The sequence below is a fragment of the Hypanus sabinus genome, chromosome 2, assembly GCF_030144855.1.
Source record: "Hypanus sabinus isolate sHypSab1 chromosome 2, sHypSab1.hap1, whole genome shotgun sequence".
Lineage (NCBI taxonomy): Eukaryota > Metazoa > Chordata > Chondrichthyes > Myliobatiformes > Dasyatidae > Hypanus > Hypanus sabinus.
This window is the reverse complement of record NC_082707.1, coordinates 31,628,643-31,645,515: the sequence shown is the minus strand read 5'-3', so window position 1 is coordinate 31,645,515 and position 16,873 is coordinate 31,628,643. Positions and strand designations below refer to the sequence as shown.

The window sequence follows — 16,873 nt, the reverse complement described above, 5'->3', positions numbered from 1 at the left end:
CTAAACATTAACAGGCCTCTCTATTTCTGCCAAAGTAAACTGCCTCATGCTTGTTGGCATTGAACTTGATGACAAATATTTGCTAATTCTGTAGGTTAAAAAAAGATTAGCTTTATCCGTAGCTGTGTATCACAACATACCACAAAATGTGTTGTTTGCGTCATACCAAATCAAATCAGTGATTGTGCTGAGCAGTTCACAAGTGTCCCCTTGCTTCTGATGCTAACAAGCATGCCCACAGCTTACTAATCCTAACCATACATCTTCTGAATGTGGGAGGAAACTGGAGCACCTAAGGAAGCTCACGCTATCACGTACTTCTTACAGGCAGCAGTGGGAATTGAACCCTGATCCTACAGCTGCCACTGTGAAGCGATTATGCTGACCACTGTGCTATCATGTTTGAATTTGCCTTTTCACTTGTCTACCCCTCACAAATCTAGAAATTGTGCCTTGGATTTCAGAGTCTGGGCTGTCAAAAGCTATGGCCCAAGCACTGATCGATGCAGATAAACCGGACCAACACAATGAAGCACACCACCTTCGTATTCATTCAAAGAATGCCCTCAAGAACCGAAGCATCTTTGAAGAATGATCTGAAATAGTAATACATTTCTTTTCAAATGGAGATAGAAAGAGAAATAGCAGAATTTATAAACTATAGACCTCAATGCTTGAAATCCCAAAGGCTATCTTTTCTGTCTAATTCACAAAAGGAAAGGACTAAAAAAGTATAGCCCCACATAGGACATAGAATCATAGAATCATACAGCACACAGACACAACCCCTTTTGGTCCAACTCATCCAGGCCAACTGTGAAACCTATCTATGTTTATTCTCTTTCACCAAACCATGCCCTACATCCCCATTCTTTTATCTAAGTACCTGTTCAAACACCTTTTCAGCATGGCTAAAGTTTCTAATTTGCTTTCAATGTAGAAATACTGATTCCAATTTACAAAGAGAGCACGTTAATAATTTGCATTTTAAAACCAGATTTACGACTGAAACAGCAGGTCAGTTGAAAATCCAATGTTTGGTACCTTTTATTCCAATAGCCCCTTTATTTCCATCTGGACCATTCATTCCACAATCCCCATTTGGTCCTTGTGGTCCACAAGGGCCTGGTTGTCCCCGTGGACCTGGTACTCCTGGAAATCCCGTAATGCCTTGGTCACCTTTGCAGCCTAATATGTAAAGAGACTCAGATAAACAAACCATCTATAATCAGGTGTGCTGTTGCAATAAGTTACTCAGAATATTTTGTCAGCTTGCTACAGACTTATGAGACATGTCTCCACATGCCTTTAGTGGATGCTTTGGTGTTGATGTCCAGCCAAGTGTCAACATAATCCTCAAAGCAGAGGGCTTTCTGGGGGGAGGAGAGGAAGAAGGGGGGAGAAGGGGGGAGGAGGGGAGAAGGGGAGAAGGAAAAGGAGGAGGAGAGAGGAGGGAGGAGGGAGAAGGAGGAGGAGGAGGAGGGAGGAAGCAAGGGGGAGAGGAGGGGTGGGGTAGGGGGAGGAATTAGTATGTATGATTAAGGAATATCATTTACACATTTCAATGATATTTCCTAATCATACATACTAATACTCTTACACATTTCAGAGAGAGAGAAAGATTGGTCAATTTGGTATGTGTGATTAGTGAATATTATAGTGTGTACAAGGGAGAGAAAGATTGGTCATGTGTGTTTAGAAAATCGGCTTGTGTACAAGCATGCAGAAGAGAGAGAATTTCAGAAAAACGGTACATTCTAGATTCAAGATTCAAATCTGTTTATTGCCGTTCTTCAGTACACGAATGTAAAAGAGAACAAGATGGCTGTTACTCCAGATCTGATGCAGTATGAAAAACACACAAAAAAACAAACAACACAATGAAATAAAAACAAAAGGAAAACACAATAAATATAAAAGCAATCTGATGAACACAATGTACAGCTGTTAGATACATAGATTGATTGTATCTGCATAAAGTGACACTAGATTATGTGTATGTAAGTGGTGGTGGGGATGGTGGTGTGGAGTAATGGTGGAGGTGTCGATCAGCTTGATGGTCTGGAGGACATAATTATTTTTGTGTCTGTAGTCCTGGCATGAATGCTGAGAACCCTCTTCAACAGTCCATGAGAATGATCCTTCATGATATTGCTTGCTTTTTTTCTAGAGCATTTCTGGATATATTTCTGTGTGTATATGTATTTTTTTATTTATTGATGACATCTATATCTTTCTGCATGTGTGTGCCTCTGTGTGATGTGTCACCAAGGTAGAACGAGAGAGATTGGGCAACTTGGTGTGTCTGTATTCATGAGATCAATTGGGAAACCACGTGTAATTGGAAAATATGGTGTTGGTACAATCGTGGAAAACTGTAATTTTCCTTCGATCCACCATTGAAAGGGGGAAGTGAACATAATTACAGTGAAAGGAAAAGCATTTTGATGCACTCATTTCAAAACCAGTATTTATGATTCAAGGTGCAACATTAATATCAGGAAGTTATGCTATTCAAGTTTTTGAATGATTTAATTTTTAATTTGGCAAATAATTAAAGTTAATGACTTGCAAGTTCAATCAAGCTCACTTTAGTGAATAATGTTTACTGATGGACTGTAGTGAATACTTTAAACTATGTCAAATACAACTCTGGGTAAAAGAGAATGGTAGGAAATGATTAAAATATGAAATGAGGCTCTTTGTAGAATGGGGTGACTGATACAGTTTGCATGTGGCCCTGTAACAGGAAAAGGAAAGAGAACACATGGGATTTACCACTGCTAGTGAGCTGGGTCATCTGAAGTATCAATTCAGTGATCTGAAAGATGAGAAATGACACAAGTCCTTGAAGAAGAAGACAAATAATATCACACTATTGGGAAGCAGTCACAGCCTACCTACTGGACCAAGAGTTCCAGGTCTTCCCCTGATACCTGTAGGACCTGGGTCACCTTGTCGACCAACTGGGCCTCGGGGTCCTGGACTGCCAGGTGTGCCTGGAGGACCTTTCATGTATGTGGGTCCCAAGAGACCTGGATTTCCCCGAAACCCTTTTATAGAGAGCCCTGAAACAGGAAAGACATTTATGATTCAGTAGTTTTTGCTAGATACATAAGAACATAAGAAACTGGAATAAAGATCATGACAGAGCCGGCCTTGGACTTAACGCCACTCTCTTGCTTTCTCCCATGCTCCTCAGCTCACATGTAGTTTCAGTATCTGTTAATCTTTACCTAGAATACAGTAAATTCAATGACACCACTTCCACAGCCCTGTAAGAGAAGATACTCCTCATCATCTCCAACTAGATAGATACTTCATTGATCCCAAAGGAAATTACATTGCCGCAGTAGCATTACAAGTGCACAGATATAAATATCAGAAGCGAAGTAGAAAGAATTTTTAAAAAAATTTAATTACCATAGTCTAACAGAAGGAGGGCCATCACTTCCCTGGATAGAAGTTGACTGGGTATAGAGCCTAATGGCTGAGGGTAAGAATGACTTCATATAGCACTCTTTAGAGCAGTGCAGTTGTCTTTATCCATTACTAAAAGTGCTCCTCTGTTCAGCTAAGTTGGCATGCAGAGGGTGAAAAACATTGTCCAGAATTGCTAGGATTTTCTGTGGAGTCCTTTGTTCTACCACAGCCTCCAGTGTGTCCAGTTTGACTTCTATAACAGAACTAGCCTTTCTAATCAGTTTATTGAGCCTTTTGGCATCACCCATGTTGATGCCATTGCCACAGCACACCACCACATAGGAGATGGCAGTGACGACAACAGACTGGTAGAACACATGAAGGAGAGGCCTGCACGCTCCTAAGTACCTCAGTCTCCTCAGGAAGTAGAGGTGACTCTGGCCCTTCTTGTACACAGCCTCTGTGTTGGTGCTCCACTCAAGTCTGTCATCCAAGTGCACCCCCAGGTACTTGTAGGTCTTCACCATCAATAATAACTGGAAGCAACACAGGTTTAGTCTTCCTAAAATTCATCACTATCTCTTTTGTCTTACTAATGTTGAGGTGCAGATGATTCAGCTTGCACCATTTGACAAAGTCCTCCACCAAGGCCCCGTATTCATTTTTCCATCCTCCCTTTATATACCAAACTATTACTGAGTCATTAGAGAATTTCTGCAGATGACATGACTCAGTGTTTGTATTAAAGTCTGAGAAACATAGGTGATCCCTTTCTATGGAATACTAACCATCTGTAAAGTTGGCTACACTACACTCAGTCTGCCCCCTATCCCCAGGCCCCAGGCTTTCAATACTGTATAGCAAGTTAGGGACTATAGGGTCCAGCTGAATACTATTGCACCCGTTCAGTTCTTGATTGCCAATCCGAAGGTGATCCTTTTTCCTGATGCTATTTCCTGCCAGTTAGCAACACCTTATTCATGCCAATATATTATTCCCAACATCACATACCTGGGCATCTTAATCCAAATACATCTACTATTTCCCCTTGTTGTTTACTCTGCCAAAGAGTTGGAAAACCACTTTCACTTTGGTTAATTGTCCTATGATTTTCTAAAAGCCCTGCCATTTTCTCCTTAAGATTGGAGTGTATTTTCCCAACAACAGATGTTTGGCTACCTGGCCTATATTATGCTGCTTTTGTTTTTCTTCTTTCATGAATAAAGTCTGCAATGTTCTAATCCTCTGTGACTTCTTCAAAATCACAGGAATTTCGGCAGGTCACGGAAAGTGTACTCGCTAACTCTACAACCACTTCCTCTAATACCTAGATCAGAAGCCAACAGAACCAGGGGACATGTCAGCCTTTCACCCTATGGATTTGTCTCTGACTTATTTCTGGCAGCAGAGATTATTTTACGTCTCTGCCTTCCTGTAAGCCCTCGAATTGCTATAATCATTACATTAATAATGTACAAAGCATAATAACCTGGAAATCATCCCTGAACGGAAACAGTGAGGTTCCCCCTTACGTTCCCCTTAAATATTTTGCCTTTCACCATCAATCCATGACCTCTAGTTCTAGTCTCAGCCAACCTCAATGGAAAAAGCTGCTTGCATTTACCCTACTTATACCCCTCAAAATTTTATATACCTCCATCAAATCTCTCTTCAATCTTCTACATTCTAGGGAATAAACTCCTAACCTATGTAACCTTTCCCTATAACTCAGATCCTCTAATCTTGTAAAATCCTTTTAAATTTTCTCTACACTCTTTCAACCTTATTGATATCTGTTCTATAAGTAGGTGATCCAAAACTGCACACAATACTCCAAATTAGGCCTCACCTACAGCTTATACAAAGTCAAGATAACATTCCATCTCCTATACTCAATACATTGATTAATAAAGGCCATGTGCCAAAAGCTCTCTTTACAAACCAATCTACCTGTGACCCCACTTTCAAGGAATTATGAATCTGTATTCCCTGATCCATTTGTTATATCACAGCCCTCAGTGCCCTGCCGCTCATTGCGCAAGTCCATCCCTGATTGTTTGTCCCAAAACGCAACACTTACATTTGTCTGCATTAAGTTCCATCTGCCATTTTCCCAGCTGGTCCACATTCCACTGCAAGCTTTATTAGGTTTCTTTGCTGTCCAGTCTTGGTGTCACCCACAAATTTTCTGATCCAGTTTAGCACATTATCATCCAGATCATTGATCTAGATGACAAACAACACAGTACCAATACCTGCAGCACACCAGTTACAGACCTCTGGTCAGAGAGGCAACCATCTGAAATCACTCTCTGGCATCTCCCGCAAAGCTAATGTCTAATCCAATATACTACCTCATCCTAAATGCCAGCTGACTGAACCTTCCTCGCCACCCTTTCATGCGACACCTTGTGTGGTGAACTATGTGCCTGTCGGGACATGCCCCCTGCTGACTGCTCCTGTGGCTCCTCCCACAGGCCCCTGTATAAAGGAGATCTGAGGCCTGACGCTCGGCCTCAGTCTCCAGGACATTGTATAATAGACACTCACTCCTGGTTCCTTCTTCCAGTCAATAAAAGCCGATATCTCGCCTTACGTCTCAGTGTGAGTTATTGATGGTGCATCACCTTGCCAAAGGCCAAAGTCTGGGTAGACAACATCCACTGCCTTGCTTTCATCAACTCTGCTGGTAACTTCCTCAAATAATCAATGATATTGTTTAGACACGATTTACCATGCACAAAACCATGTTGACTGTCCCTAATCAGTCACTGTCTATTCAAATACTTGTATAGTCACCTGTATAGTCAGGCTCACTGGCCTATAACTTCCTGGTTTATTTTTAGAGTCTTTCTTGAACAAGAGAACAACATTAGCTATTCTTCAATCCTCCAGCACCTCACTCATTGCTATTTTTATTTTATAATATCCCTGCTAAGCCACTGCAATTTCTGCACTAGCCTCCCATAGGGTCCGAGGGAACACCTTGTCAGTTCCTGGGGATTTATCCACCCTAATTTGCCTCAAGACAGCAAACACCTCCTCCTCTGTAATCTGTATATGGTCTACAACCTCACTGCTGATTTGCCTCAGTTGTATAAACTGTACAGGTATGTGTCCATCTCCCAAGTAAATATAGATTTATGATCCACCCCATCTCTTTTGGCTCCATACTGATCCACAAAAGCACAAATTTTGTCCTTTGCCATCCTTTTACTCTTACTATATCTGCAGAAGTCCTTGGGATTCTCCTTCACTTTGTCTGCTAGAACAACCACATGTTTTTTTTAGCCCTCCTGATTCCCTTCTTAAGTGTTCTCTTGTATTCCTTATTCTCCTCAAGTACCTCATTCGTTCCCTCCTGCCTATATGTTCTCTGCTATGCATCCCCTTCTTCTTAACCAGGGTCTCAATATCTCTTGAAAACCAAGGGTCCCTAAGCCTATTAACCTTGCCTTTTATTCTGACAGGAGCATACAAACCCTCTACTTGCGAAATTTCACTTTTGAAAGCCTCCCATTTACCAAGTACACCTTTCCCAGAAAACAAACTGGCCCAAACCACTCGTGCCAGATCTTTTCTAATATCATCAAAATTGGACTTTCATCAATTTAGAATCTCAACCCAAGGACCAAACCTATTCTTCTCCACAATTATCTTGTAACTAATGGCATAATGATTACTAGATGAAAAATGTTCCTCTAAACAAACTTCTGTCACCTGCCATCAACAGTAGATGTTATTATATTTTTCAAAAGCCTAGTCATTTCAGGAATGTAAACTCTGTGAAAGTTAAGGATTTACTGCTAAGTTCAGGTGCAACTTTAAAAATTAAAGAAAGAAAATGGAAGAAATACATACTCAAAAGATGAGGCAGCATTTGCGTATGAAGTGAAATAACTGCTAATGTTTCAGATTGAAGACCGTTCTTTGGATTTAAGAGCAGGCTGTACCATACAGTATGATTCTGTGACATTGTTGTACCCAACAATAGGTGTTTAGTTGAAGTCTTACTGCCTTCACCAAGTAATTACTTGACGTGTGATAAAATTACTGTGAGAGTTTGTAAGCAAAACTATTTAATTGGAATGTAGGAATCAATGAAACTAGTATTTATGAAAAAAGTTTAAAAATTAGTGGAGAAAGTAAAATAGAAACATGCACTCTGATATTTGAGGGTAATTGTAGAGGGAGCAGGGAACAAGGGTTGCCTGCTAAAGAGAGTCACAAAATCCCAGGTTCACAAGGGCCCTGCTGAATTTTTAATGGCTAGGTAGCATGCTTATAGAGTCTTGGAAAACTGCAGCACAGAAAAAGTCCCTTTGGCCCATCTAGTCCATGCTGAACTGTTGTTCTGCATAATCCCATTGACCCTTACCTGGAACATACCCCTCCCATTCACATATTTATCTAAACTTCTTTTAAATGCTGAAATCAAACCTGCATCAACTGTTTTGTCTTTCTTATTTTCATAATCCCACCCTATACCCAGCTTTTTAATCTCTTACAAAGCACTGCGGTTCCTGAGATCTTTTGTCTTTCACTTTTTCATTCCTGTCATAGAAGCGCACAGCATAGAAACAGGCCATTCAGCCTAACTCACCCATACTGATCAAGTTTCTTTCCTGTGCTGATCCCATTTGCCCATGATTGGCCCACATGCCTCCAAGGTTTTCCTATCCCTGTGCCTGCAGAGATTGAAAGTTTCATCTCCAGAGAAAGCGGGACTGAGGACATTCAGTCAATATGTTCCAGGTGAGCGGTGGGTTTGAGGGTGTGATGGGAATCGAGGGATGCAAATGTGGAGCAGGTGCTGAGGTAGATCTGCCATGATCTCAGCAAGTGGTGGGGCAGGTTCGTACATTAAACCTAACCACAACTGAGGAATGAAATGTGTGAGAGGGTGTTGGGAATGGATTAGAAAGGTTATGGATTAGAAAGTGGGCTGGGGGGAATCAGGCCGGCAACTGAGTGGCAGTGGCCCAGAAGGCTAAATGCCTGGTAAGGCAGAGTGGAAGAGAAGCTGACAGCAACAGAAAATTTGCTTGAGGGGTTGGCGTTAGTCAATTCAGAAATTCAGATAAGGACACACTCCTCTTTAACCTCGATAACTTTGTCTCTTTTTTAATGTTGGGCTTACAATACTTAAATTTTATTGCATGCTATGGGCTTGATTTAAATATCATACAAGTTATTCCCTAAGGTGGCATGGGACAAAGATTTGAAATGAAGCCATCATCAAAATGAGTTTAGGCAAATGTGGGATCTTTCACTTCCAGCCCCTTGACTACCTTTGGGTTGCTTTGAGGATGAGGTTAGAAATCTATGTCTTGCCCTCTTAAGGAGAAAGCAAAATACCACAGATGCAGGTAATCTGAAACAAAAAAATGCTGCAATTCTCAGCAGGCCAGGCAAATTCTGTGGAGGGAGGTACAACATTCCTGCCTCACGTTAATAACCCTTCACCAGAACCAGGAAAAGTTAGGGATCAAGTGTTTTTTTGAGAATCAAAAAAGAGTGAGGGAGGGAAGAGGGAACAAGGAGGAAAGGTCTGTTATAGGGTGCAGCCAGGAGAAGTTGAGTGACAAAGGAGCTGATGGTGCAGAGGAAAGGAGGTGAAGCCATGAATGAACAAAGGAAGCAGCTCCTAATTTGAGTCAGCTTCTGTGCATGCAGTTAGGCCTCAGAATTTAAAATACCCTTCACCTGGAGGGCCACAGGCACCGGGCTGTCCTGGAGGCCCAACTGGACCTGGCTCTCCATTCATCGGGTCACCCGGTGGGCCGGGATCCCCTGGCAACCCACTCGGGCCCATATTGCCTTTGACTCCTTTGAGTCCTGGGAATCCCGGGGCTCCATGTTGTCCTGAAAATAACAGAAGCAAGTGACTTAGAACAGAAACTAGGTATGCAATGTAATCTGAACTGCAACGTGGAAACCACAAAGTGGAAACATTTAGTGCATTCATTAGGATGTTATTTTGCTACGGTTTTAAATTGTTTTAAAACATATGTCTCCCACAGAGAATTTCATAAAGTCACCACAGGCTTACATACACTTATCATTATATTTTCATAAAGTAATGTATAAACAAATTCCTCCAAGCATTGAAAGAAACATGAATATCTATTTTAACAAAACGAACAGCACAACATCAATTCATTGTAACTGCAATATCAAAGTGCTAAAATGACAGTACGAAGGAAGTTCAATCCATTCTTGCTCTGTGCAAAAAACTGGAGCTGAAGTCTCAATCCTGAATGTAATTAACTGCACCGGCTGAATAGAAAAGGCAAAGGGACAATAGAGACTGCAGATAGCCAATATAACCAATAAAAGGGGTCAGAAGGTTTGAAACTGGCCAGCACATTTCAAATGTTCCCATTTTCCTAAGGAAATAGTAAGACAGTCAACCCAAGTAAAAACCCAAGCAAATGAAAGTGTAATTAGACCTTGATTCCAGCTTTGAAATCAAACAGATGAACAAGAAGATTGGTCAAGTTTCCTTGTGTCCCATTTTTCCTCTTTCTCTCCGTAGCCTGGGCTACAGAATATAGAATAACAGCAGGAGAAAAGTATGCTTTTAGATTTTATATTGCTGTGTTGAATGAATAAATGTACAAAACTGAAGTACAGTTTTCTGTAAACAGCCAGTTTGACTCAGAACCAAATTTAGTACTTGAATTAGTAACAAAAAATATGCATATTAACCAATAACTCTGCAGCCACAGGGCAGCTTGCAAACTGTTAAAAGTTACCTCGTCCTCCTGGGGATCCAGGATCTCCAGGCTTTCCTCTCGCACCCATTAAGCCATCTCGTCCAACTTGTCCAGGGGGTCCTAAAGAACCTTCACTTGAATCACCAGGCGGCCCTGCTTCTCCTGGAGCACCTTGAACTCCTGGAGAGCCTGGGTCTCCATCGCAAGAGGGTCCAGGGGGTCCAGGAGGACCTGGGTTACCAGGGGGTCCTTGACAGCCTGAGAGTAAGCATGAAGATACATGTAATCTAGCTTGTTGCGATTGACAGTGATCAGGCAAAGAAATGAAGCTAAGAGGAAACATGGCCACAGGACTAATGTAATACCACTTGTCAAATCACTTTTGTACTCAGCTGTGCACTCATCACTGCCTTCCGTGACTTGCTACTACCCCCCCTACAGATACTGACATATTCACCACTGCAGCAGTATTTTGTACAAGATGTCCTTCATGTCAACCTTATCACATGTGCCTACAAATTGGAGCAATGTGGTCAATGCTTAAGTGTGCTCTGAAAGCATGTAAGAATTCCTCTGTTCAGGGGTCAACACCCCCCACAGCTTGTTAACATTCTGCTCAACAATACCTCTTCACCTTGGGAAGAGAAACAACGGGATCATTCCCAGATTTACAAAGTAGGAATGCAAAATAGAGAAGCAGAATGGGACAGCACACCCGGAACAGAGTGGGGGCATTCAGGAAAAGCAAACGGAGTCTGTGACAATCTATACAAAGCCCAGATCCAATTCATGCCAATAATGACCACAGTAAAACTGATACAGGGAGGCAAGGGGGAGAAAAAGTGACTGTGAATAAGTGTACGAGAACAATAGAGCGAGCTTGAGAGAGCTAACTGCAGTTGGCATTCCTGCCCTATTCAAAATCAATTAACTTAGAGCAAGTAAAGATTCAAAACTGCAGCACTCCTCTGAATGGCTAAGGAACACATCACTAAGAATATTGAAATTTTGACCAGTAACGGTCCATGGAAGCAACATTGTACATTAAAGACATGATGTTCTGTCCTGGGTGTCAGACATGGGACTACCAGGAGATTTCCAGCCTCCCCAATGGCCACATCTGCACCAGCGCATCGAGATGCAGCTCCTTAGAGACTGTGTTAGTGAAATGGAGCTGCAGCTCGATGACCTTTGGCTTGTCAGGGAAATGAAGAGGTGACAGACTGGAGCTATAGGGAGGTAGTTGCCCCAAGGTTACAGGAGACAGATAAATGGGTGACTCTCAGGAGAGAGAAGGGGAATGCCAGATAGTGGAGAGCCTCCCTGTGGCTGTCTCACTCATCGAAAGTACTCCATTTTGAGTACTGTTGGGTGGGGGGGGGGGGGGCGATCCTACCTGGGGGAAGCAACAAGCAACAACAGCTGTGCCTCTGGCACTAAGTCTGGCTCTGGGGCTTAGTGGGTAGGGGACTGACGAGGATGACAGCAATAATTGAGGACTCTATAGTCTGGGGGACAGACAGGTAATTCTGTGGACACAAAAAGGAAACACAGATGGCAGTTTGCTTTGCTATTGCCAGGGTCCAAGATGTTTCTGGACGCGTCCACAATATCCTGAAAAGGGAAGGTGAGCGGCCAGAAGTCATGGTACATATTGGTACCAACGTCATAGGTAGAAAAAGGGAGGAGGTCCTGGAAAAAGAACGCAGGGAGTTAGGAAGGAAACTGAGAAGCAGGACCTCAAGGGCAGTGATCTTGAGATTGTTGCCTGTGCCCCATGACCTTGAGGTTAGGAATAGAATGAGGAGGCAGATAAATGCGTGGCTGAAGAATTAGAGCAGGGGGCAGGGATTGAGATTTTTGGATAATTGGGCCCTTTTCTGGGGCAGGTGGGACCTGTACAAAGGGGACGGGTTGCACTTGAATCCAAGGGGGACCAATATGCTTGTGGACAGATTTATCAGAACTGTTGGGATTGGTTTAAACTAATACGGCAGGGCGATGGTAACCAGGATGAGAGAGCTGAGGATGAGCCAGCAGGTTTAGAAGTAGACAATGGATGTAATTTGAATGTAAGGAAGGACAAGCCAACAATTGGGTGCAAATGCAGACAGTGCAAAGAGTTAAATTGTAACAGAGGCAGAGTTCAAAAGAGTAAAGAGTGCAGGGCTGGAGGTGCTGATTTTAAATGCACATAACATTCAGAATAAGGTGGACAAACTTGTGGTGCAATTAGAGATTGGTCGGTATGACACCATGGGCATCGTGGCTGAAAGAACATCATAGTTGAGAACTTTACATCAAACAATATACATTGTACCAAAAGGACAGGCAGGACGGTATAGGTGGTGGCATGGCTCTGTTGGTAAGACATGGAATTATATCTTTAAAAAGAGGTGACATAGGGTGGGTGAATCTTTGTGGGTGGAGATAAGAAATTGCATGGGTAAAAAACGATTATGGGAATACGAATAGTAGCTAAGATGTGGAGTTGAGATTGCAAAAGTTGCTGGAAAGGGCATGTAAGAAGGGTAGTGACACAATTGTAATGGAGGACTTCAATATGCAAAAGGATTGGGAAAATCAGGTTGGTGTCGGATTGCAACAGAGGGAATTGTTGAATGCCTATGAGACGGCTTTTTAAAGCAGCTTGTGCTTGAGTGTACTCAGGGAAAGCCTATCTTAGATTGGATATTGTGTAATAACCCAGATCTTATCACGGAGCTTAGCGTAAAGGAACCCCAAGGAGGCAGCGATCATAATATGATTGAATTCATACTGCTGTCTGGGAGGGAGAAGCAATACTGATGCATGTGAGTTACACTTCTCCCTCTCAAACTGCATCTAAATGGGAAGAAGGTTCAACCATCAGAGGTGCAAAGGGTCTTAGCAGTCCTTGTACAAGACTCCCAGAATTTACAGGTCGAGTGTGGTAAAGAAGGCAAATGCAAGTGTGGCATTTATTACAAGGGGAATAGAATATAAAAGCAAGGAGATAATGCTAAGCCTTTATAAGACATTAGTCAGACTGCACTTAGAGTATCAACAGTTTTAGGCCCCATGTCTCAGAAAGGATGTGTTGTCACTGGAGAGAGTCCAGAGGAGGTTCAAGAGGATGATTCCGGGAATGAAGGGGTTAACATATTAGGAGCATTTGGCAACTTTGGGCCTGTACTCACTGGAATTTAGAAGAATGCATGGGGATCTCATTTAAGCCTACCGAACGTTAAAGGGACTAGAGTGGATGTGAAGAGGATGTTTCCTATGGTGGGGGAATTCAAAACGAGAGGGCACAGACTCAAAATTGAGAGGCGACCTTTTAGAACAGTGGTAAGGAGGAAACAGAGAGTTGTAAATCTGTGGAATGCTCTGCCATAAACTGTGGTAGAGGCCAAGACTGTCGGTATACTTAAGCCCGAAGTTAATCGCTTCCTGACCAGTCAGAGCATGAAAAGTTATGGCAAGAAGTCAGTTGTATCGGGTTGATTGGGATCCAGGATCAACCATGATGGAATGGTGCAGCTGGATGGGCTGAATGGCCTAATTCTGCTCCTATGTCTATGGTCTTATGACAGGAATGCTCATTATTGTTGATAAAATCAAGACATGAAAGCTGGAACTAATGACCAGTAAACCCTTAATGTGTTTCACTAATTAAATTAACTCACTACTGCACAATGTAGAAGAAATAGCTCCTCTCATTATTACCACGCCTGTAGTATTAGACATGCTCAGCGCTGTCAACAGCCTGAAAGATAAAACACACACAATAGTTTTTAAAAGGTACTAATATAGCTCAGGAGCTAAACTAATAATCTGGAAATCTGTAACAGAGAAGCTCTTTCTTTCCTTGGCAATATACTGTAGATGGTAGGGCTGTGACCATAAGACATAGGAGCAGAATTATGCCACCCTATTAAATCTGCTCTGCCATTCCATTATGACTAATCTATTATCCCTCTCAACACCATTCTCCTGCTTTATCCCCATAATCTTTGATGCCCTTACTAATTAAGAACCAATGAACCTCTGTTTTAAACATACTCAATGTTTTGTCCTCTGCAGTTGGACGTGGCAATGAATTCCACAGTTCATCACCTTCAAGCTAAAGAAATTCCTCCTCTTCTCTTTTCTAAAGGGATGTCCTATTCTGAGTCTGTGCCTTCTGGTCCTAGGCTCCTCCACTATAGGAAGCATCCTCTCCATATCCAATCTACCAAGGCCTTTCAATATTTGATATGTTTCAGTGAGATTCCACACCTTGTTATTCTAAACTCAGGCAAGCTTGGTGATTTGCTGCAGTGTATCTTGGGGTTCATATGCGATGTAGCCAGTGTACCAGTGGTTACCCAGGTATGTACAATTTAAGACCCTTCAGGCAGGATTTCGTCCTTGAATACAAATATTGTTGACTGAATGAAAAAGCACTGGTCATTTGCAAAGAGCCATTGTGGGTCATCATTGGTAGCTAGTCAGGATGTTAACAGAATGAGAACAATAATGATACAGTTCCTCTGTTCCCACCTGGCATTGTCGTGGTTGGTATCAGGCCAGGTTCCCCTTTGTTACCTTTGACCCCATCAAAGCCATTTCGTCCTTGGCTGCCAGGTGGTCCTGGATGACCTTCTCGGCCTGAGGAAGGGAAAGAGAAATGGGCGAATTATGGCACGAGTTCAACTTTAACCTGCATTACAGCAATAATTACCAACAGGGAACCTAACAACCGGCAATATTGACATGGGCTCCTTTCTTCAAACAAGAGAAAATCTGCAGATGCTGGACCGAATGTTGACTGTACTCTTCTCCTAGATGCTGCCTGGTCTGCTGAGTTTCTCCAGCATTTTGAGTGTTTCGCTTGGGTTCTTTTCTTTTATGTATTATACAGTACACACGAACAGTCCTTTAAGATTGCCTATTGTATCTGGTGCTCCTAATGCAGCCTCCTCTACATTGGTGAGTACCTTTATAAATTGAGCGACAGCTTCATCAAGCACCTTCACTCCATCCTCCAAAAGCAGAACTTTCCATTGGCCAAACATTTTACATCTGATTTCCATTCCGACATGTCTGTCCATAGCCTCCTTTGGCGTCCTGATGAGGCTACCCTCAAGGTGGACGAGCAACACCTTATATTCCATCTGAGCAGCCTCCAACCTGATAGCATGAATATTGTGAGGGAAAAAAAATCCCTCCCCTCCTCCCTTCTTCTTCTACTCCCACTCTGGTCTCCTACCTCTCACCTGACTATTGCCTCCCCCTTGGTTTCATCCTCCTTCAATTTCTCACATAGTCCACTCTCTTTTCCCATCAGATTTCTTCCTCTCCAGCCCGTTCCTTTCCCATCTGCCTGGCTTCACCTACCACCTTCTGGCTATCCTCCTTCCCCTCCCCCTTTTCTTCGCCCTTCCTTTCCAACCCAGAAAAAGCGCCTCGGCCCGAAATGTCAACTGTTCATTTCCATGGATGCTGCCCGGCCTGCTGAGTCCCTCCAGCAGTTTGTGTGTGTTGCCTTTAATGAGAAGTTTCAGATGGCTCTCTGAACTTCACAACACCCAGTTTATTTTCTTAGACGTAAAATACTGCAGTCACGTAGCATTCACAGTGCTGGAGCTGGCCCTCCATCAGTCAAACAACAGCTCAATACTCAGTTTGTGAATTCTATACCAGTGATCTATGTACATTGGTGGTGCTGGTCCAATTTAAAGCTAAATACCTTGAGGACCCAGAATTCCTTTTGGACCCTGCAGCCCTGTAATGTGAGGACATTCAGAAGTACCTGCAAGGAAAAATACATCAATGGTAATAAGCAGTTGATTTTTTTTTTAAACTGAGATACAGCCCTTCCAGTCCCATCCAGCAACCCCGATTTAACCCTAGCATAATTACAGGACAATTTACAATGACCAACTAACCTACCAACTGGTAAATCTTTGGACTGTGGGAGGAAACTGGAGCGCCCGGAGGAAACTATACAGTCACAGGGAGAACATACAAACTCCGTACAGACAGGGATGGGAATTGAACCCAGGTCGCTAGAACTGTAAAGCATTGTGCTAACCACTACGCTACTGTGGCGCCCTTTTAATGTATGTTTCAATGTGCATGTGTCAAATAAAGCTGATCTTTACATGTGTTCAGTACTACAGATAGAAAAAGCACAGAACAGTGTTAGCTTTGTCAGGGCTGTTAAGCTACCGGAGCTTGCTCCAAGGCTCGGTCCAATCATGCATGGTCTACCTGCACCTCCACATCATTCCCTGATCCTTTTCTCTCACAATACTAAAGAGGCCATGCTCCACATTCTCCTCTGAAATGAAGCTGGGCAAGTGGCTGATGTGCTGATGTGGGTGTGTCTTAGTACCAGTGACTATTAATCTATAGTTTTAAGATAGTCATGGAAAATGCTAGGACTGATGCTTAAATCCTAAAATGCTTCCTCTTTACCTTTCTTTTTTCTTTCTTTCTTTCTTTCTTAATCTATAGTTTTTTAAAAATGTTTTAACTTTTTTTATGCCTTGCACTGCTCTACTGCCACAAAACAATGGCGATAATGAACCCCATTCCAATTCTGGGGGATTTCCAAGTTCAATGGCATCAGATATGGACTCTCAAAATTTCATGGGAAGAGGCTGTTTGCAGGTGAATGGATGGCTGGCAAATGGAGGCTTTTACAGTGAGATAAAAAGAGTTCAAGCTTGGCATTTTCCACTTGGGGGAAGGGCAATGCTGGC

The 16,873-nt window shown here is 42.6% G+C and overlaps 1 protein-coding gene across 1 annotated transcript in view; it reads right to left on the bottom strand.

Moving 5' to 3' along the window:
• LOC132403298 (collagen alpha-5(IV) chain-like) overlaps nucleotides 1-16,873 on the bottom strand; it is a 352,062-nt gene that overhangs the window by 30,216 nt on the left and 304,973 nt on the right. Inside the window, exons 27-32 of the mRNA XM_059986755.1 lie at nucleotides 15,856-15,918; nucleotides 14,667-14,774; nucleotides 10,182-10,400; nucleotides 9,130-9,288; nucleotides 2,901-3,068; nucleotides 1,045-1,188 (exon numbers count right to left, since the gene is read on the bottom strand). Of these exons, the coding sequence (XP_059842738.1) occupies nucleotides 1,045-1,188; nucleotides 2,901-3,068; nucleotides 9,130-9,288; nucleotides 10,182-10,400; nucleotides 14,667-14,774; nucleotides 15,856-15,918 (861 nt within the window). The remainder of the gene's footprint in view (nucleotides 1-1,044; nucleotides 1,189-2,900; nucleotides 3,069-9,129; nucleotides 9,289-10,181; nucleotides 10,401-14,666; nucleotides 14,775-15,855; nucleotides 15,919-16,873) is intronic.